This window comes from Anser cygnoides, chromosome 1 (assembly GCF_040182565.1).
Source record: "Anser cygnoides isolate HZ-2024a breed goose chromosome 1, Taihu_goose_T2T_genome, whole genome shotgun sequence".
Taxonomy (NCBI): Eukaryota; Metazoa; Chordata; class Aves; order Anseriformes; family Anatidae; genus Anser; species Anser cygnoides.
In genome coordinates this window covers 158,132,444-158,154,930 of record NC_089873.1, presented here as the reverse complement: position 1 = coordinate 158,154,930, position 22,487 = coordinate 158,132,444, and the positions used below count along the sequence as shown (strand labels likewise).

The 22,487-nt window shown below is 35.3% G+C and overlaps 1 protein-coding gene across 2 annotated transcripts in view; it reads left to right on the top strand.

The window, feature by feature from the left end:
* The window catches only part of GPC6 (glypican 6), an 825,524-nt gene that overhangs the window by 247,161 nt on the left and 555,876 nt on the right, over positions 1-22,487 (top strand). For both annotated transcript variants that reach the window (XM_066986905.1, XM_066986906.1), the window contains exon 2: positions 805-963. In XM_066986905.1, the coding sequence (XP_066843006.1) occupies positions 805-963 (159 nt within the window). The remainder of the gene's footprint in view (positions 1-804; positions 964-22,487) is intronic.

Genomic DNA, 22,487 nt, shown 5'->3' with positions numbered 1-22,487 from the left:
TACGGTGTCAATTGAAAATTCACATTTCATGTAATAACAGACCACTTTAATTTCATGAGCTAAAGAATTGGTTTCACCTTGCAGATTGTACCAAAGAAAGCAATATTGTCAGGAGAACTGGCACAGTGCTTCAAGAGATAAATCTATTGAATTAAATAAGAGGCTTTCATTACCTTTTACATTGCATTTCCGTATGACATAAGCATTAATTAAACTCTTCATTGCTTTCTCCCATTCAGTGGAGCATTTGCTGGATCTTACAAGAAATGCTGTCCAAGAAAATTTGTGGCACCCAAACGCAATCATTATAATACACTTAAGAAGAAGGGAAGAAAGGGGAGAATGTTTTGGTGTATTTGGGCATGTAGAACCTGTCTGTGGAAAAACATAATTTCTGTTTTTCAAAAAACAGAAAGCTTTGATGGCTTTTAGTGGGTCATATTGCTAAGTGTTACTCAAGACATTTTGAATACAAACAGAAAGCAAGCATCTTAGAATTTTTAAGTATACATCTGTTTATGCAGAAAGCTTCAGTTCAAGAATCACTTTCATCTTGAGATGGTTCCACCTTCTGAAGTATCAAAACATCTCTGCAAAGTGTGTCTCTCCACCTCAGTGAGGAATGCCCAGATATGCAAAATTGTTGATGCAGATTCAAATTGTTCCCAATGAAGTGGTCAAGCCTTAAAGAGCTCTTTATGTAGACTACATTCCTTAAGTGAACGGATATCATGCATATTCAGATCTGATGCATTTCTCTCTTTATTCAGACATTTTTAATGCCTTTTTTTCTTGTGATTCCAGGGGAACATTTGAGAATCTGCCCTCAGGAATATACATGCTGCACATCAGAAATGGAGGACAAGTTAAGCCAGCAGAGCAAACTGGAGTTTGAAAACTTGGTGGAGGAGACAAGTCACTTTGTACGCACCACTTTTGTGTCCCGGCACAAGAAGTTTGATGGTAGGCTGGATATAATTACTTATTTTCAAGGTTATGTGATTTAAAAGACAGTGATCCAGAATGAATTCCAATGTTGTCTTTACAATTAGATATCACATTTGCAGTTGTCACTTTGGTTAAGATAAGGGTTAAGTTACAGCTGGTGTGCTTATCAGACTTGTGAGTATTGCCTTTAATTACAATAACATCAAGAATTAGACTGTTAAGTGCCTGCAGGCTTGGCTAATGTTGAAAATGGAGATTAGATATGCATAGAGAGGTTTATAATTTTTGTCTTCTAATTTCAAATGCAAAATTTAGGTTTGCAATTATGTTCGCTGTTGCAAGATGAACTGTGGATCTCCATGTTTGGTTGTTTATTTTTTGTTGTTGTTGTTTATTTTGTTGTTGTTGTAGTTTGGTTTTGATTTGTTGTTTTTTGGTTTGTGTTTGTTGTTGTTTTTTTTTTTTTAACCACAAAGAAGTTTTTTTGTAGTCTGCTTTTTTTATTTTAGTTTAGTTTAGTTTTAGTTTTAAGACTGTAGTATTTTCCTGCATTATTTTCTTGTGATGTGTACAGTCTCTTAGAGGAATTCTGGCTTCTAAACAGTCAGATCTTAACCACATTTGGGAGTGTTTTTCATACCAACCACTCCAGATGTAATAATTTTTTTTTTCTTTAACTTAGAAGGAGTTGATTAAGACAGTTTTGGGGTTTTGTTTATTTCTAATACATTTTTATGATACCTCGACCTTTTTTTTTTTTTGTAAATTCAAGGTGTGTTTGTCACAATTTACTAGATATTTGTTTTTAAATATGAACATCAAACATTTTTTAATGTTTGTACACATATTTGCAAGCCACTATTTTTTCTCATAAACTGCAAACTAGTAAAGTGTAAAAGAGCTTCAGAATGTTCAGGCATGCCTTTATCTATATAAGAAATCTGTGTGTTGAATGCACTTCTCTGAAAATTTCTGTATATGTGTAAGTAGAAAAGACTGGCACTGAGATGTGTAAATCAGCATTGTGAAGAGGAGGCAGAGTTGCTTCTCTGCATGGAGGTAGAAATCCTGCAAACAGGTCCAGTAAGTCTGAATAACCACCAGCTAATGGGTCATATATATGCACATGTAGGAGAATGGTGGAAAGGCTATCCCTGAAGACAGATTACTTAGAAGTTTTGAGGTTGCATTCAAAAAAACTGAAGATATCCCTAACTCCTTAAAGTAATTCTGGATCATTCTTTTTAACCAACTAAGATGATTTCTTTTCCCTAATCTCTTTTTGATTCTCAATATGATACAGAAAGTAAGATGAGTTATAAAAGGAGGGAATGGGAAAAAATATAAGGACATGCTAGAGTAGCAGACCAGATGCTATAGTATAATTTAGAAAATGTCCTTGGAAGGACTGTGGTGTGGATGGTTGCGCAGTGTTCTACACTGTGATGTCTTCCATTTTTATTGTGAATTTTAAATTATTTTTCTTATAGACTTTCAAAATTATAGTTGTCTTATAGGTCTTAAAAAAAAAAAACACCAAACATCTAGAAGTTGTGTGCAGTGTTACGAGATGAGTCTGTAAGGAGAACAAATGTTTGAAACCACCAACAACATGTGCAGGACATTTCTTGTTTTCTAGAAGGAAACCAAGATGATTACTGGTGTTCACTGACAGTTTAATGAAAATTCTGAGCTTGTTTACTACTGAGTTCTGATAGTCCTTTATTACTTTTTAGGCAACTTGAGGCATTTTTATATTGTGATGAACTTAAGCACATGATGGCTTTTTGAGTAATCTGAAATTCTCTAAACCATTGTACGTCTTTATTAATGGTAAAATATAAGGTCAAAGTTACTGACCAGTTATCAATATTGTATTTTGGGATTCTTATGGATCTAGTCTTCAGAAACTGGATTTAAAAGCTATGTTGCTTATCATTGATTTTAAAAGGTAACTTGCATGGTGAGGTCTCAATATTACCAAAGAGTATTTGAATTTTATGTAGAGTTTCAGTATTTTAATGACACTATAAAACTATTCAAAAGTTGTTCTCTTATATGGAAAAACTGCTTAGTCTTTCTAGGAGGCAAACATTCATAGAAAAATGCATTCATCTAACAGGCTGTCGTTCAATATAAAACCAGCTACATTTTTTTCAGTTTAAAATGTCATGACACTTTCTTGTGTAAAGCAAATATTGGATTGTTAGATAAATTCTGTGTTTTAATTCTTCATGATCATCTCTTTTTATTTTGCTTTGTTTTGTTTTAATTTAGTACTTTGATTGCACAAGGAAGTTTTGATACCTGACTGCCATTTAATGCTAGTGTAACACAAATAATAAAACAAATACAGCCAGTTCTGATCGTCCTGTGTAAGTTGTGCACAGGAGTTGTGTTCTGATAGAACAGCACGTTTAAGCAGTACCAAATTATATGAACAAATTAGTAATGTTGAGATAGAGAGTATACTATGATTGGTTCCTTGAAGAGTTATTCTGAACGAGTGTTGCTGCCAACCTTAATGTTTGTGCAGACGTATATAATTTTGCAAACTCTTAAAAGTTATATGGAAGTTTTGTAGATTTTTGCAATTTCTTTCCTCTGTACAAGGCATGTCTTAGGTGCTAGGTACACTAACCTTCTCAACATAAGGCTTTCTAGGGGTGTATGACTCTTTGTTGAATTATATTCTGACCTTCATATGCCTTGCCTCTCTTATCTTGTAGTATTTTGGACTCTCTATCATCTATCATTTACTATTCATTCCACATCCATACATTTAAGCACAGATGAGATGATTTTCTGATTTCATTTTTGAGAAATAATTTGAGGTCTGTTTTACCTTTCAGAGTTATGACCTGGATTACTATTCATGATCTAATTTTCAACAAGGAAATTCATTCTGCTGTGATTTTAAGATTGCCTTTTTAGCCTCAAGTCAGTCACAGAATCTTACACAGAATCACAAAATCAGAACATGGCTGAGATATGAAGGCATCTCTGGAGACAGACAGAGATGTGCACCAGTGTGTGTAGGGTCAGCTACTGCAGGTCGAGCAGGAGCATGTCCAGATACATTTTGAGTATCTCCAAGGATGGAAACTCCACAACCTTTGCAAGTGCCAAGTGCTTGGTCACCATTACAGTGAAAAAAATGTTTTCTTTTGTTCAAATGGATTTTTTAAAAATTAATTTATTTTTTTAATTCTTTTTTTGTTTTTTAGTTTGTGACCATTTTTTCTTGTCCTGTCACTAGGCTCTACTGAGCTCCATCTTTTTTGCAAACACTTCTTTATAAATGTTAACTTATTCAGTGTTTTATACACATTAATAAGATTGTCCTGAGGTTTTTCTTCAGCAGTCTGAACAGTCCAGCTGTCAGCCTCTCCTCATATGTGAGATGATCCAGGCCCTTAATCATCTTACAGGCCCTTTGCTAGAATGGCAACCATATGTCCATATCTCTCTTGTGCTGGGAGCCCAGAACTATATACAGCACTCCAAGCGTGACTTTACTTGTGCTGAGTAGAAGGGAAGGTTCACCTCTCTCAGCCTTCTGACAATGTTCCTAAATCATTTCTAGGTAAATTTTATATTTCATTTTACCTGAAGTGCAGTACTTTCCAAATCTCTCTAAAAACTAACATCTGTAATAACTATATGTATGGAAGAGAAGCTAAAATAAAATTCTTAACAGAGAATTTTAGAAAATATTAAATGGTTTGGGACCAGTTACATGGCTTTCCTTTTATCTGGCAATCAGTTCTTGCATCCTAAATCTCTGTATGATCGTATTGACTTCTTACTCATTTGTCATCAGCATTTCTAATATGCTGGTACTGTGGTACTGTGGTGAGATTTTCTCCATTCTTCTAGATCCACTTTTTTTTTTTTTTTTTTCCTTTTCTAAATAGTATGTGTGGTTTGGAGATCTCTGCGAGACAAGTATCTGACAATAGGATTTTTAATTTGCTTTGTATATCTTAGATGATTGGTGTAAATTAGCGTAAATCACTACACTAAATTGCCCCCCCCTTTTTTTTTTTTTGGCTAAGCCATATTCACAGATGTGTACATATATATTGCCTACATCTGTATACTTAACATTGCATTGCCATACTGCACGGTAATTTCCAAATATTCAGTATCTGCAATTTCACTATTGGGTGCATGAGGATGCAGTGAATCTTCTCTTAAGAATCTTTCCTAAGAAAGCCTTGAAATGAAAAAAAAATACTTTAAAACAGTAGGATCAACTTTACTAACAAAGATTGCAGTATCTGTTTCAGCAGTGCAATACACAAACCTTTCCAAAATCTAGGAAAAAGAACAAAAATCTCCTTCCAGCAGACAGGAAATACACAGGAAGTGAGGAGTTCCAGGAGATCAGTTCTTTTCTTCTGCCTCAAGACTTTGGGTAGGACTAAGCCAAATAAGCAGACATGAAATTATCAGCTCTTTCCTGTTCCCAGCAATAGACAAACAATCATGCTGTAATTCCTGGATCCCCACTGTATGCCTCAAAGCAGCTTAAAATATATTATGCTCCCAATGTAGTTATAATAGCGTCATCTTATTATCACTAACTCCCTTGCATAGTGGCATTACTGAGCAGCTGTTTCACAGACAAGCCAATTTCTTTTAAATATTGTTCCATCAACAGCCCAAACCATCCCTACCAGACGGTTTTGTCATGAATCTTAATGAGGAGGCAAGTATCTGTTTGGTGACATTTTCTCCCTAATTCTTTAAATAGCTATAGGAAAAATATGGAAAATAAAATTATTTAAGGTAGATTGATCTGAGCCTCATAAAAGAGACACTGTCTCCTCATTCTTATTTAAAAAGGATGGGAATCTTGGCAATGGTGTTAAAAATGAAAGAATGTGGAAGAATAACTATCATGAGCTTGAATAGTTATGGATAGCCTTCGGCAGAATGTGTGAAGCATGACGTCGCTGAAGGAAAACAAACTGAATGGTATAAGGATCAATCTGTGTCTGTATTAATCAATCTTATATTAGTGCTACTTACATTTCCTATTCATTACAGCAGTAGCAGTGTAAATTACAAAGCAGGAAAGAAAGTTTCAGACATAATTTCCCAAAACAATACCCGCAAGAATATCTAACATCCCAGAAACCATGTGTTCCTCTTTCTCTTCTTGCACAGCTTATGGAAGAACTGGGAGGAAAAAAAAAAAAAAAAGAAAAAAAAAGAAAAAAAAAAGGAAAAAAAAATTATAAATCTTTCCTTGATATTGGAGGTGACAAAAATGTGTTTTGTGAAGTGGCTTTCCAACAAAATAAGAACTCTTCAATGAGATGAACTCTTATAGCAAGGTAATACTATCCCTGATTAAACTCAACCAGGAAAAGAAAAGGGAAAAAAAAAAAAAAAGAGTGATATAAAGGAGATGCTTGAAATCAGAATACACTGAGGTTCAACTACATGGCCAATGTAAGTCTTCGGTCCTCTGCTTCCCCTTGCTTCAGTGTTTGCTGCCCTGTCTGTCAGTCCAGCTTGGGCACCAGCTCATGTCTGGAGCTACACTGATGTCCACGGACTTCTGCAGAAGAGAGTGAGTGCAACAGAATGGGACTCCACTCGCACGTCATTGATATCATGGTCAGCAAGTGAAACATAGATTTTCTGCAGGACATTTTTTCTCATGTTTTTCTTGCACTGAATGTGAAAAGGAATTATTTTCACAGTAAGACTGGTGTTGTGATTTTTTTCTTGGGTTTTGGAAGCAGGGAATCAGAAATGTCTGCCTTTTCCACATAGCTGTTTGAAGTCAGGAGGCTTCTAAGGAGTGTGGTAAAGTTGAATAGATGCAGCATACACTGTGAACTTTATGCACCTACCCACACTATTCTGGTGCTGCAGTGCTGCAATGTCTGCAATAGAACATAAAGTCCATGATATGAATGTTGTGATATCAGATTTTTAGTTTAGTTAATTTAGTTTAATTTAGTTTAGTTTCCTGATAAAATATACCCTACGTTGTATTTGACAGGAAATATTCATTTGAAAACAAAATATTTTAGATCTGGTCCAATCCTATCAGAGTTGATAACAGACTAATAGGAATCTGTATTGCCTCCAAATGATTTTAGGGTCTAATCCTATGGGATTTACACTGACAAAGTGATGGTGTTTGGTTTTGTTTTCTTGCAAGCGTCACTTTGCAATGTATTTCCCATTAAATGTAAAACCCATTGAAAGACAGGTGGATTTTTAAAACTCCACAATTGTTAGGCTGTTAGAGCATTAGCAGGCCACAATTTCCATATAATTTATCCTATGTTTTAACAGACTACATAACTTCTGCACTTCCCCAAAAATATGGGCAAAATAGAGCAGTTGAAAATGCTCCAAAACTATAACATCTGCTGGCTTCAAGTATGTAACTGCTCACAAGCCTTTGTTGGACATCTGGTGCAAGTTTTTAAACTTTACAGAGAATCCTGATAAAAGATATCTTACATTGTATTTGACAGGAAATATTCATTTCAAAACAAAATATTTTAGACCTCATCCAATCCTATCAGAGTGGATAACAGACTAACAGGAATCTCTATTGCCTAAGAATGATTTTAGGGTCTAATCCTATGGGATTTACACTTAGATTACTGTTTATCATCATTTCATACGTTATGGCAAAATTTGTCTGTAAATTACATTAGATCAAAACAAATTATTTTGAAGATCAGCAAGAATATGAGAGGCCACAAGCCTAGGAATCTCAGAAGGGAATAATTATCCCAGTAGTAAGAACTGTTTCCTGACCGTGGTGAAAACTCCTATAACCTGGTCAGGTTCTGCGCTGGAAGGCAGTACTATAGGAGCTGGTGTCTCCTGCACACTTCCTGCAGCCAGATCTGTACTTCACGCATTTGTATGGCTTGCTCTCCCTGTTCTTCTGCAGCTTCATTTGATAGGTGCAGCTGGTCAGTGGAACATGTAATCTTCCAACTAGCTGCATCAGGTTTATGAAGCTACAAAGTGAAGGACAAGCTGCTGCACTGTGCTGGAACAGGTGGGCATGGTCGTCTCAAAAGGATCTTCTTAGAAAACAGACTGTCCAGGTATAGCCAAATCTGAGCCGGCTTTGACTGCTTTTGATCCAATGTATTTCCTATTAAACATACAGCAGAATCTGATCTGTTGAATACTAGATGCCCACAGTATAGGCTACTCCTGTAGTCAATAGGGAATTATAGATTCAAGCCATGCTGATCTGAAGTTTACACATCAAATCAGAAAAATCTCTCCGTTAAGTGCTTATTTCTCTGTATTAATTAAAGAGGGTGCTTAGTTTATACATTGGTGCCTATACTGTGGAGGTAAACATTTGTTCAGATAAATTCCATTCTGATGAATGTAATATAGGAGTAAAAAATCTAAAATACTTTTGAGGCTCTCTGAGACTTATTTACTTTTTTTACTATAGTAATTTTCTACATATTTTCTGCAGTGTTTTGTGGGGAAAAAAAAAGACATTAAAAACATTGAAGCGAGTAAGCACTGTGGTGATGAGTTATTAATTATTTTATGCTGGTTGAAAAAAAAAATCTTTCCTGTTAAATTCAAATGACATTTAATCTTCCCTTAAGTTCTGAACAGAGCGTGTTTTTAACATTTTATAATGGAAATTGTTTTCTTGGCTTAGTGTCCAAGACTTAAAAATGCTAACCCATGAGTAAAATCACTGATTTACAGATACCAATAAAATAAAATAAAATAAAATAAATAAAAAAGCAATTAAAGATGCTTCATAGAATAGAATTAATAAAAGACTCTGCCTCAAATCCATATCACTAAAGACAAACTTCAGTATTCAGACAATCAGCTGTCAGTGTCTCTGTAACCCATCCCAGATTCTTACTCTGACAGTAGGTGCTCACCTGACACACATCAAGGATAAAACTATTCTGTAAGAAATCAAAAATTGGGACTGTAACTAACAACCAAGCTGCAAAACATAGTAGCAGCACCCAGGGTAATAGGAATTGTAGCCTTATCTTTTCTTATTTGTTGTCCTCAACCCTCATTAAATCCAGAAATACTATTTTTGAAATGAATTTTTTGACAGGCATTGTTGTCCTTTTGCTGCCCTTCCCTTCTTAATTCTTTTAAAAGGATTCTTTTTTATTTGAAAAAAAAAATCCTTTTTATTTGAAATTAAACTTTTTTTTTTCCTTACTTTTACTTCTGCTCTGTGATTTACCAGGAAAAAGAAAAAAAAATAAAAAAAAAAATAAAAGAAAAAGAGTGAAATTGGCTCTTCTGAGAGGCATGTCATGGAAATGTCACTTTTAGTATTAAGACAATCACTTTAGGGAGAGAAAGGAACAACATGCCAACATTCCATACGAATAATTTTAGAGATACTTTAAAAACAGACATGTTAAGGTCCACTTGTTGACCTTACTTAATGATAACTATGAAAACGTCATATATTAATCAGAGCTACGAGACCTTTAGATGTGCCTAATTTGAAAATCTGTATTTTAACTTCCCCAATTTTCCAAGCTATACTATAGTCTTGCTTGATGTGCTTAATGTGTTTTTTATGTATTAATCACATGCTTGGTTTACTCTGGTGCATATGTAGATTTATTTACAAGCTTTAGCAGATATAAACTCTTTTATTTTCTTCTAGTTGTGACCTGTGTGCTGTATGCATTCAGAATGATATACCACAGTTGTGTGTTGCAGCAATGGGCGGGTGAGTTACCTGTCATTAACAGTGGTGGTATATGTAAAGGGTAATGATAAGCCAGAAGGAGATTAGCTGAGAAAGGGGTGGAGAGAGAGAAGTAGATCCAAATATACTATACTGTGAACTATCTGCTACTACATAAAGTACAGTATACATCTTACTGGGACAATCTTAAATGGGTAAATTGATGCAGCTTTTGTCTTATTAGTGGAGAGACAGATAGTGAACACCATTGCTACTTGAAGTGTGCTCTGAAGCTATACCAAGAATTTTAAAGTGAAAAAGAAGCCTGAAATATGTCTTATTTATTGTATGGTGGGTTATTAATTTAACATTCTTAGGTGAAACTTATTTACTGTGAATTGATACTTTTCTGTGGCATCATGGTAGCATCAAAAAGCCATTCACTATGTTTCATTTAGGAAACATCATCACACAGCTAAAAGGCTCTCCTTGTTCTTGAAAAGCTACTCTTGTAGTGAAAACAGTAGACATATGTGAAGCAGAAAGGAGGTGAAAACAGCTCATTTCAGTAATATAAGCCATTTTCAGTCAATGAAATCTCAGCAAGACCATGGCCAAAAAATGCAATAGGAGATAGTTGCTGAGTACTAACTTCAGTGAGTGTGTTCAGCTTATATGATTTCATTTTTACTCAGATAAGAACAACTTGAATATACAGATACTGAAACCATGCTGAGGAAATTCTGTTGTTTGGTCCATTTTTCCTTCTTCTCACATTAAAATATTTTCAGTTTAGTTACACTGTCCATTTATAAATATTTGTAAAAAAGCTGAATCAAGGTTTGGTAGGACCACAGAGTAACTACTGGAAGACAAGATGATCTCTGCTCACTGTGAACTAGTTTCTCAAGCATGTATCTAGAAGGGAAAAAACATGACATGCTTTCAGTGCATAAGAAATTGATACATGTGAATGAATACAGGCTAGGAAATTTGCTGTATTCTCAGAGCAATTAACTATTACAACTTAGGCAAATAATGATTATTTGAGTTTCTTAATTTTAAAAAATTGGAAACAGTTGTTTGAAGAAAAGACTTTGTTTCAGTAACTACACAAGGCAAGAAGAAGGACATGTTGCTGAAAATGTTTTCCACATCAACAAAATGCTCTACAGATTCAGTTTTGAATTTCAGTAACTTCAGGTATTTTGAAGAATTTTGAAACAATGTTAAAAGTTATTTTCAAGTAAAAAAAATGCATTTAAAAGAGGAAACATTATTATAAGCTATTTTTAGAATTCTATTTTTTATAGCACAATGAAATGCTATGAATTCCTAAAATGTTTTGGCACGAGTAGACCTTCATTTTTAATTTTTATAGGTTACTAATGTTAACTTTTTTTTTTTCTTTTTTTCAGTTTTACCACCAAATTTTAAACACGCTCAGGAAATTAGTGGGTTTTGGTGTCTCCTGTTGAATTTTTATCTCTGTAAATTTTCTGGTATTTATACAATTCCACATATGAATTTAAGCTCTCAGTACATACCCAGCAGAGGCATCTTATCTAGTCTGGTGCCTTAGGAAGTTTCAGCACCTCAGCCTCTGTGAGTCTGTAAGCAAGATAGTACTCAACTTCTTAAAATTATGACTTATTTATTCATACACGGGATTTTAATTCTAACTAGGGTCTAAAAAAGGCTCAGTCATTCTAATCAATGTAAATCAGAGGAGGAGGTCATTTCTGATTTTATCGTCTGGAAATTTGAACCAGTGAAAATTCCATTTTTAGTGAGGTTGCCACATTGCCACATCCTACTTGGTCCAGTTTTGCCATGTTAACACGAAATCCAACCATTCTTGGAGTTTACTTCTTTAAACTCTCCTTCTATCAATGTAATCAATGGGTATGGTGATATTTCAGGCAGCACAAGATGCTGCTAAATTAAGCAACCTTCTTAACTGCTCTCTAGCTGTACAGTGCACCTTGTACCACACATGGCATTTTCCTGTGTCAATGTGGAGCTTAAATGCCTTCTCTGAAAAATCACAGTGGTGTGAGAACAGTTTGGATATAGAAGAGGAGAAATGGAGAGCTGTGTCGTGCTAATAACAGCTGTCCCAACAGGCTGATGAGGAAAACCCAACATCACACATTCCTGTCTCTATTATGCTTTTGGAGATTTGTTCTTGAAATGTCATTAATAAATGGAAGTCCTCTACACATTCCTCTTTAACTGCTCTGTCAATGTTTTGGCATACCCATCATTTTATCAATATTGATTATTAAGCCATTTTAAATAATCAGTTAATTCTGTAGATTGTATTGACTTAAAGAATTTATTTAGCAGATACATAGTTGTAGTATTTAAATATCAGTCAATCCAATTTTATGTCAGACTCCTTAAACTGTATATAGATATATCTCCAAATTCCAGTGAAGGGGGTCCAAAAAATAAATGAGTATTCTCTGGAATAAATTAGTGTTCTGTGGAAGGTTATGTGTAAGCCAAAGTGGTATATTCTTTCAGCAGTCCCAACGCCAGAGACTAGCTTTTCCAGCAAGCTGTAAGGTCTAACACGATCTGGATTTCTGCTTACTCATCAGTAGGTTGCTTACTGAGATTCTATTGCTGTTGTAGTAGTGTGCCTAGAAGGAAGTGGTTTTATTAATCAATTTCTATAGAAGAGCATGGAAGAAGAGTGAAAGGAAGATTAGAGCTGAGAGAAGGGCAGATAAGAACTGGCTATGCTTTTATAGCACCTTTAGTCCCTGTGAAAAGATGAAGGAATGTTGAAACTTCACCAAGTTTCTGGCCTAAGGAAGGCCAGCTCAGCAACTGTGTCTCACGGGTAATCTGCAGGTCATTATTGCCATTGTAATAAATGGATTTATTTCTCAAAGGTTACAGGACCTGGTAGAGCATCTAAAGGTATAAGCAGTGGAAGGCTGGTACCTGGGGATTGTTTACCAGCAGGAAGTTTTTGTTGTTGTTGAGTATTATGTAGTATGTAAATCTTCGCTCCTCCTGGCACCTGCTTTTCCTCAACATAAAGAATACTTCAAAGTGCAAGACATACCTGTAGTTAAGCTTTCAAATGCACAGCTTAAAAGGAAAAATCCCAACAGAGTATAAAAATAATATCAATGTTTCCTGGTTTGGTTAAAATTTCTAAATATTTTAATCTCTTTAATTGATATCTCTAATGCTGCTATTTATATATTTATTTATTACAAATTGCCTTAAATAGGAAATGTGTTGTTATGTAGACTGGCATCGTCCTTATCAATACTGTATATTGTGTTTATTTATTTTTAGTACTTTAAGAATGTTCAACAAAACTATAATCCATATTTAAGTTAGGATGAGCAGCGATGTGAGGGTGGTTATATTCTTTGTTATAATCTTTGTAATATAAATAAATACAGCATGATGGGTGAAAAGAACAGGCTCACTGAGCATTTGTGGGGAAGATCTGTGTGCAAAAGAAGATATACTTGAATATCTTATTGGTAGTTCTCAAACTGGGTATCAGGTAGTAATATTCCTGTAAGTTTGTGCAGTGCTGGTCATGACAATGTGAAATTAAAAAGTCAATATTGTGACCATGTGTTTTTTATGGTTTGTTGCTTATTTTATATATATTATAGAAAATATATTTCTATGTATTTTTTTTTTTACATAAGGAGATGAATATCATTCTCACATTCGTGTTAAGTGGTATACCAATATATACTAAGCATATTGATAGCAAGATATTTTTTCTCCTGGTTATAGGGTGCACACATAAAAGGACAAAACAAGACCTCTTGTTTATCAGTGCATTTTTAAAGAACAAAATATTAGAGGTCATTTAGAAGAGTACATTGTTAATTTAAAAAAAAAAAAAAAAAGGTAAATGTAAGTGACTTCTGCATGCAAAGATTTTAAAATACTGACTGAAGTTACTCTTCTTTGAATGGGTGAACTTTGTTTTCCTTGAATGCAACTTGTACACAGGACATCAGTGTTCTTAGCTGTAGCTTCTCTCCTTCTCAGAAAACTCCATTTGTTACTATTTGTTACTACAACCTTACATATTCTTCTCTCTTGAAATTTCTTTCTTTAATGTGATGGCTGTTTAACATGTTTTTGATGGTTATGGTTAAACTTGTAATATTCAAAAATTGTAGTTGTTGAAGGTTAGGATCAAGGTCACTTTACTGTAATGGTCATTCATACCACCAGCCAACATTAAACCAGCTAAATTGTTTTAGCTTATTAAATCATTAAAAAGTGTTGTAGTTTCTTTTGATAAAAGAGGAGGGAGGGAGAGCAAGAAAAAGGTAAAATTCAAGTCAGTCCATGTATGTGGCAAGTAACTCTTGGAGACAGGAAAAAAATACTATCAAGGGAGTTACAAAATTAGGAGATCTGAAGTTTTGAGAAGAAAGAACTTGATAACCCAGTGCTTGTATGTCTGCTTATGTTCAGCAGCAACATAAAAACTTCAAAGTACCAATGCAGATTTCAAACTCTTAGAAAAGGGACAGCCCCTGTTCCTACCAATGCCTTGCCACTTAGCCTGTTAAAAGACATAATCAGGCTACCCAGCAATACTGCACACTATCAAATTCAGTAATGGACTATCTATGAACAAGTGCATCAAGTTTTGCAACAGCTAAAAGATTTCTTCTCGGCTTTTGTTTGCAAAACATGTATGAGTTAATGGAGTATCAGTTTTATATAGTGCTGGGGCATTGACCTGAAATCCCTTAGGGAAATAGATCTAGGTTTCACCTAGATGTACTGTGCTTTACAATAGAAACAGCCTATAAGATGATAGTATTATTTGTTCATTAGATAATGGAGGTGAATGACAGATTTTCTATCCCTGAATCTTTACCATCTATACATAACTTCTTGGAGAGAAGTTATCTTCCAAATAAAAGTCTAACTTATCTTTGCCAGTTTAAATTTTGAGTAAACAAGGGCAGCTCAAAGTTTACAATAGTTAACCTGATGTGTATGACTAGGGGAAGAAATCTGTTTTTGCTTCCAAAGTGTTCAGTGCCATTAGGGAGGGAATTTGGGCAATGATTCAGAAAAAGCTTATGTTCTTCTGGAGTCCTATAGAGTAGAGTTCTTATGAGGCCACACTCGTTGTGAAAACGTGATTCTGAGATTAGTGACAGGGATAATCAATATGGAGAACTTTTTCTGATTACAATGGTATCAATCTATCATAATTAACTGCTTAACATAGAACATGTTTAAGGAATGTCAGGCTCTTCTGTTAATGCTGGCAATCTCGTTAGGCAAAATATGAAGAAAGGCTGAAAAATTGATTAGAATTCAGTAGATAAATGAGCATGGCCAGTAGAAATACTTTCCCCTGCCCCATCCATTACCAAAAAAATATATCTATTTCTAGCCACAAAGGGGGACTTCACACATAATATTCACAGGACAATAAATATGATTTTTGTCCCAGAATCACAGAAATGGAAATCATAGATGTTAAATGAGAATGCAAATCACATAGCCCTAAACCTTTGAAATAGAAGTGTGCTAATTCACTCTTTCAAGTAGTTTGGCCTATCCAGATCTGGAAAATTTTCCTCTGTGTGAAATTCTCAGATACTTTTCTTTTTGTGGGTTTTCACACCATGTATCTTCATTTTACTATTTATATTTCCCTTAATCATTTGTAATAAATTATATCAAAATCAGTTAATTAAAGATTTGCAGTTTAGTGAAGTAAGTAGATATCCTTATAATATTCTTGTACGTATAATTTGACGAAGAAACTGAGGCAATTTGAATTTAATGGGGGCAACAAATTTTGGTAGCAACAGAATTGCAGATGGAACAAAGGTTGTTTTCCATCTGCATTGACTTATTTATACCCTCACCTTTCTTGATGTTAATATCATAAAGTTTTTAGAGAAAAACATATTTTTTTTTCTTGGATTCCATTGATCCAAGCTTTTTCTGTGAGCAACAACCCTTAATTTTCCCCCGTAATTTTAATTTTCTCTTATAGCCACTGAGTCACTTCTTGTTACTTTTTTTTTTTTTTTTTAATTAATTAATTAATTAATTAATGTGAAAGTGTTCAGACCTGTACCCAACATTCACAGATTTCCATGTTGCCATAGAGGGGGCTTCTATTTTACAATGTCACGGTCTTTTGCCTTATGGAATGAAATCAATTTTTTCCTTGCTACAACACTCTGTTGTACATTCAAATTACATTTATTACCCTTAGGTCATTTTCCCTAGGTATTCCTGTTGAATGTTTTTCCTATTCATCCTATGTATTTAAATACATTCACTTGTATTTTTCTAAATAGAACCTATTTCGCTACTTACTACCAATTTTTATCTTCAATCACTACAGGCTTTTTGTTTTACCTCTGTATTAGTGGTTGCAACACCTCCCATTTCAGTATTTTCTACAAATTTAATTAATTGACTGTTTATTCCTACTTCCAGGTGATTAATAGATGATTCGTGTGAAGAGAACACCCATTCTTTATCTGAAAAAAGCTTTTTTGGATATACTACTAACATAACTAATTAGACTGCTGAAATTCTGCCATAACCTCCTCTCATCATTGATCTTCCAAAACAGTGCTCTCATTGTATCAAATTTCTGCTGTGCAACTTCATTCCGATTTCCCCCAGCTAAAGTAGATCATTGAACCCTGGTTATTTATCAAACAAAGCCTGCCTTTTCATTCAGATCTGTCACCAAATTGCACTAGACATGTGGCCTTCTTAGATTCAGTGTTCATAAGATCATTTAAAGTTGGATGGTGCTAAAGTTGTTTCTGTGACTATTGTTACAAAAATGACTGTTCTGTCTATTCCATTGAATACACTGCCTAGTATATATAGAAAAGAATAGATAACCACTCATCCTTGATTTCTTCAATTTTTCTCCAAAATGAACTGCAAATAAATACATTTGTTAGTTCACTAGGCCTGGCTGGGTTTTGATTTTAGGTAGTAAATTCTCTCCAAGGCACCATTCTGCAGTGAGCAAAGTATAAATCATTAATATTAAACATTAGCATACTTTGCAGCACTTCTTAACTGGTAAATAGAACTTCCTGACAATAGGCTGTGTAGGTAAGAACTTCAAATATAATTTCTCTAATAGAAATTTTCGATTACCAAGTACTTTGTGTTTACTGTATTTGTATTTACTTTGTATTTACTGTATATTAAGGTGCTATCCAGCACTTTAAAGCTCTGTTCTCAGAGAACTGATAGGAATCAGGATGTCATCTTCAAGCTTTTCTCTTGAAATAACTTTGCAGAGAATATCAAGTTAAATGTTCTTATATTTTTTATACAACTATTGCTTGAAGTTAGCTTGTTAGTGAAATGATTGATTTATGCTTTGACCTTTACTGTTCAGTAAGCGATCTGTTTGTCTATGCCTTTGGAAGAAAAAAAAAAACATACGTCTAATATGACAGATCTGCCACAATTTCAGAACATGCTATTTTAAATGGAAAGAATAAAACCTTGTATTTTAAAAACGCAGCATGTGTAATATAGTATTAGGGATGACGGTACTGACAAAAATACTAACAGTTATTACTGTTAATATATCCTTTATGTGACATGGAAATGTGTGTCTAAAATATACTTATATTGTGTATACCTGTATACCCCTGTAAACACAAATAGATTTTCATTTATTCACAGAAAATTGCAGTAAAAAGTGCTTTTAATCAGATGTCTAATAACTAATGTTTAGAACTCCTGAATAATTTTGAAAACACTTTTTCTGTTTAATAGTCAGTATTTTCAAGTTAAATTGTATTCATGAAATGTTTGACTTTGGAAATAAAAGCCATCCCCAAAGAAAGAGTTGTAGAGGTACTTAGGAATATAGTATTTCTATTATTTCTTGTTAACCTGCAAGTACAATATTGCAGCATCTATTGCTGCATCCCTAGAAACATTACTCTGAAAAAATGAATATGAATCTATGATGTCCTGAAGTGCAGCAGGTGCTGGCTGTGTCATTTCAACATCAGTTCGGGGTTCAACAGCTTTGCGGGACTGAGATTGTCAGTTCACAGGTGTTAAAATTAAAAGACTGTGAGGCCAGCTGCATTCAGGCACTGTGAGTGTTCACGGCAGGCATTCAAGGGCAAACCATGCTTGAACAACCTGATTGCCTTTCCAACAAAATGACTGGTTATGTGGATGAGAGAAAAGATGTGGAAGTAATATACCTTGACTTTGGTAAGGTTTTTGACACTGTCTCCCACAGTGTTCTCATCTGGTAGCCGAGGAGATCCAGGCTACCTAATCTGACTGTTATGTGGGTAGAAAATTGTCTGGGCTATCAAGCTCAAAGGGCAGCGATCAGTGGCTTGATGCTGCCTGGCCAACCGGCAACTGCTTAAGAGACGATAGCCAGCACACTAAGGGTCAGTGCTGGGACCCATATTGTCCAGCATCATTAACCATGACCTCCATGGTGACACAGAACAAACCTTTTACGGGGTCAAAAGTTAGGGGAAACATCTGACTTGAGGAACAGCTGAACTTCAGTCCAGAGGCTTATCAAGACAAATCTAGATAAGTTTGAGGACTGAGTAAACAGGAATCTCATGAAGAGAAAACAAATGCTCTGCACCTAGGGTTGATAGGCAATATACAGGCTGGAAAGCAATTACCTGAGAAATAGCCTTACTGAAGAGACATAGAGGTCATGGTGGATGCCAAGCTGAATATGAACAGTGGGCTTTTGGCCTTATTGTGAGAAACCCATGTACTGAGACATATGAGGGGGAGCATAGCCAGTAGAGAGAAAATATACACCCCGCTCCGCTCCCTCCGCTCCCTCCCCTCCCCTCCCCCCTCCCCTCCCCTCCCCTCCCCTCCCCTCCCCTCCTAACCTCTCCTAACCTCCCCTACGTCCCTAACCTCCCCTCCCCCCCCCCAACCTCTCCCGCTTCCCCTTTACCTAATGTTGTTGAGGCCACACATAGAACACTTAAAAAATTTAGGCTTCCATTTCAATAGGGATGTGGAGAGAGTCCAGTAGAGGCATCTATAGTACATGTTACGTGAAGAAAACATGAAAGAATTTAATTTGTTTAGTCTGACAATGAGGAACTACGTAAGGACTCTGTAAAGGGGGAGAGGGGAAAAGGGGAAGCTCCAGTAGCTGCTTATAATTCCATAAAGAACATCTAGTTCCAGAGATAGTACAATCAAACTCTTTTCTGTAGTGCCAGACGATATAAGGGACAATAGTCACAAACTGCAGCTTGAATGCTTCAGAAATAGAGCAAAGAAACTCTTTAGGAGTTAGTGCAGCCTTAGTGCAGGTTGCCCAGAGATGCTGTGGGATCTGTGCAGTTTTCCAAATCTGGCCAGACAAGGCCCCAGCTGGCCATGCTTTCAGTGCTAGCTTGGGTTAAACGTCCTCTAGACATCTCTTCCAACCTACATTTCTGGTTTGTCTGCTGTCAATGTCTTGAGTAGTCAGAACACAAAAACTTCAGATATTTTAAAGATTTAAAAATCCTAAATAGTAGGCACAAGCAAATTGTGGACATATTACAAAGTAAGCAGGATATTCTTATCCAAATATGTTGTACAGACTCAGAAGAGATAGCCTTAAATAGGAAGCTGGGTGGAAGTTTCTCATTTTATTTTGTTCTAATTTCAGTGCTCTGCAGACCTCTCTGTTCTTGCTGTCCTCAGGCTTGGTTAATATAGTTTTTCAGGGTGTTTCATCCCTGTCTTTGGCAGTTAAATCTCTTCATCATGTTCACTTCTGAGCTATGTCCCAGTGTCAGTGTGTCTATACTTTTTCCATTAGCATTTTAAACACTGACCTCTCTTTCTATGAATTAAGAAATTTATGTTAGTTGCTGTTGTTCCTAGTCCCTGATGATTCACCTTGTTGTTTACATAGAACTTAAATATTAAATGTTAGTCACCATCCTAATATTAGGCCTTTTCCATTTAGTTTGTTTGCTTGACTTCTGCATCTTTGGTACCTCTCACTCTCCCCTTCCTCCCTACCTGTCTCCGTTTTCCACTCTTACATCTGAATGGGGATTTCAGCCCGAGTGTGGATGACTTCAACTGAGCAAATCATCTCAACTCTACTGATAGTCAGTCGAAAGAAATAAGGATGCTCAGGGGCACAAAGTATTTCCTAATTTATGAAGGGTTAGGTAACTATAAATTATATGTGTGTGTGTTTTTTTTTCTCTTCTTTTTTTTTTTTTTTCTTTTCTTTCTCTCTATCTGTCTTGGAATGAACATTAACCCTCTCAGATGTATGTCACAGGTATCTAAAGTTGGGTAAGACAATATCACCATAAATCAGAATGATCAAAGACAGAAAGCACTATGTTACCACTGTCACATGATAATAGGAGCTGTTCCTTCTTCATGCTGTAAGGACTTATCTTTTTTTTTTTTTTTCCATATTTGGCTTCTTCTACCTAAATTTCTGTATTGGCTTTTCTGTTCCCCCATATTTTTAAGATATTATTAACAGATAACATGTGGAGACATTGCTCTTCTCCTTTTTGTGCAGCATATTGCATGTACATATCAAAATTTTTCAGGCACTGAAACTGCTCTTCACACATTTAAACAATTGAAGTACTCAGCACCTCACTGTTAGATGTATAAAAGCAGATTTCAGGCAACAGATCAGAGTAAATACTTTTGTTGTTGTTGTTTTTTATTTCCTTCCCATTTATTACATTCAAGTTAACTTACTGGCCTCTGTTATACCTCTGTTATGTCGAATGCCATCAGTGTTCCCCAGTTTTATTAATATTATACTGTTACTGGCTGGAACAAAATGCTTCTGCTGTGTTTTAAGTATAGCAATATACAGCCAATGGGATTTTAATGGCTTTGTATCACAGCTGGACTATAGTGATAAATGCATTGAGACATCAAACACTTGCATTCTCCTTATATGTGACTGAGGACATTGAGGAATCCAAATACATTAGAAATATAATTTGAATATTTTGATTTACAGTAGCCAATACTGCAGCAATATTTGCAGTCTCCCTGAATTTAAACTTGCCTTACTTAATATTTTAATGCACAAGAAAATCAATATTAGGTTAATTTTATAGATACAGCAGAACACATCTGTATATGGTTTCTGTACATTCATGAAATCTCTGGTGACTCTTACAAGATGAACTTTCCCAATCACATATGATAATGAAGCCATCTGTTTTACAGATGTAAGATCATCAGGTATCAGACTTCCTGCTCTTCCAGATTTCATTAAAACTGTGACTTAAAAGAGGAAAGGTTGACCTAAAATGCAGGGTTTTCTAATTGATTCTGTGACCATTTTTTTTTCTCCTGTCTTATTAGAGGTATGTTTTTGTCCTTTGGTAATCATCCTTGTAGCACAAAGTACAGCCCAAGTAATTTTCATGAATATGAATATAAACATATGTATATTTTTAAGTATCATCATACAAATACGGACACATTTGTCTTTCATTTCTGTAGTATATAAACACTAAAATTTGATCAATTCTTGACCTGCAAGCAGTTGTATGTTTTATATCACTGAAATCAAAGTCACTTCAGTGACAGTGTAAATGAAGTTAAATGAGAAAGAACAACTTTTAGCACTTTTTTATACTCAATTTTACAAAAGAGTCTAGTAAAAGCATTTTTTTTTCTATCTTACATGATTTTTCTGTGAGCAGCACAATCAGAGACAATTGCAAGTCAGAGGAAATATAAAACCATCTCCTAGAATGGAAAATTCATCATCTTTTTTAGTAAATGGTAATAACTTTACATCTGACTCAACACCTTTCTTGATGTCCCATCTCACTAAACGGTCTGATGTTGCTCATACTGCCACAAACCTCCCTATTGTGCATTTAGCTACTTGATCAAAAAATTTGGCTATTTGAATGTGACAGTAGAAAGAACGTAATGTTGTAATGCTGCTTTAGTATAATGCTGCATGAGCCATACTGGAAATATTTGAACTGTTTCTTTCTCAGGAACAAAGATGAAGTTATTTAGTTTAATCCCTTATTTTATTTTGAATGTTCAACAACTATCTACATTTTTATCATTGTTGATTTTCCCCTTGTGAAAAAAAATCTTTCTTCCCTGGGACAAATGATCTCATATTTATGGCCAAAACCATTTGCTCAAATGCACTTCAGCAGCTGAGGACATCTGTTGTTCCATAGCAACCTACAGGCCATTGCACCTATTGGCTTTCCTAGCACAGCTTTGCCTGCCACATACAAGATGTGTTTGCTCCACACATTGAATGACTACACCCACACAGACTTTCCCATAGGTTGATATTTATTTTATTAAGCTTAATGTGACATTGCTCAGGACTGTCCTTAACCTTCAGTGGAGTTGCTTTATTCCTGGAGGTGGACAGATGGATTCATGATTCACTGTGATGTAGAGAGAGCTCAGAATCCAGGGGATTCCACAGCTGCTCTCAAACATTGGTATGGTATGCCCCTATTTGATTCTGGAACAAATCTGAAGAATATTTTAAGGTGACTGAGGAACTAATAACATGTTTAACAATAAGGGGGTTGTCTATCATTGTACTTCCATTTAATGTGATCAAGGGCATACACTGAATGCAGGGATGCAGAGCATGTAAGATTTGCTGGCCAGTGTGTTAAAAAGATGTTCCAGATGGGAGCAGAGTCAATTCCGTCTCTATTCTATGACCAGTGAGGACCTCTCTATTGGGAACCCAGGATCAGTCTAGCATACATGTAGAGTGAATGAGGGTGGCAATAAAACTGTGAGTGGTGGAGAAAGGAAAATACACCGAACAAGCTAA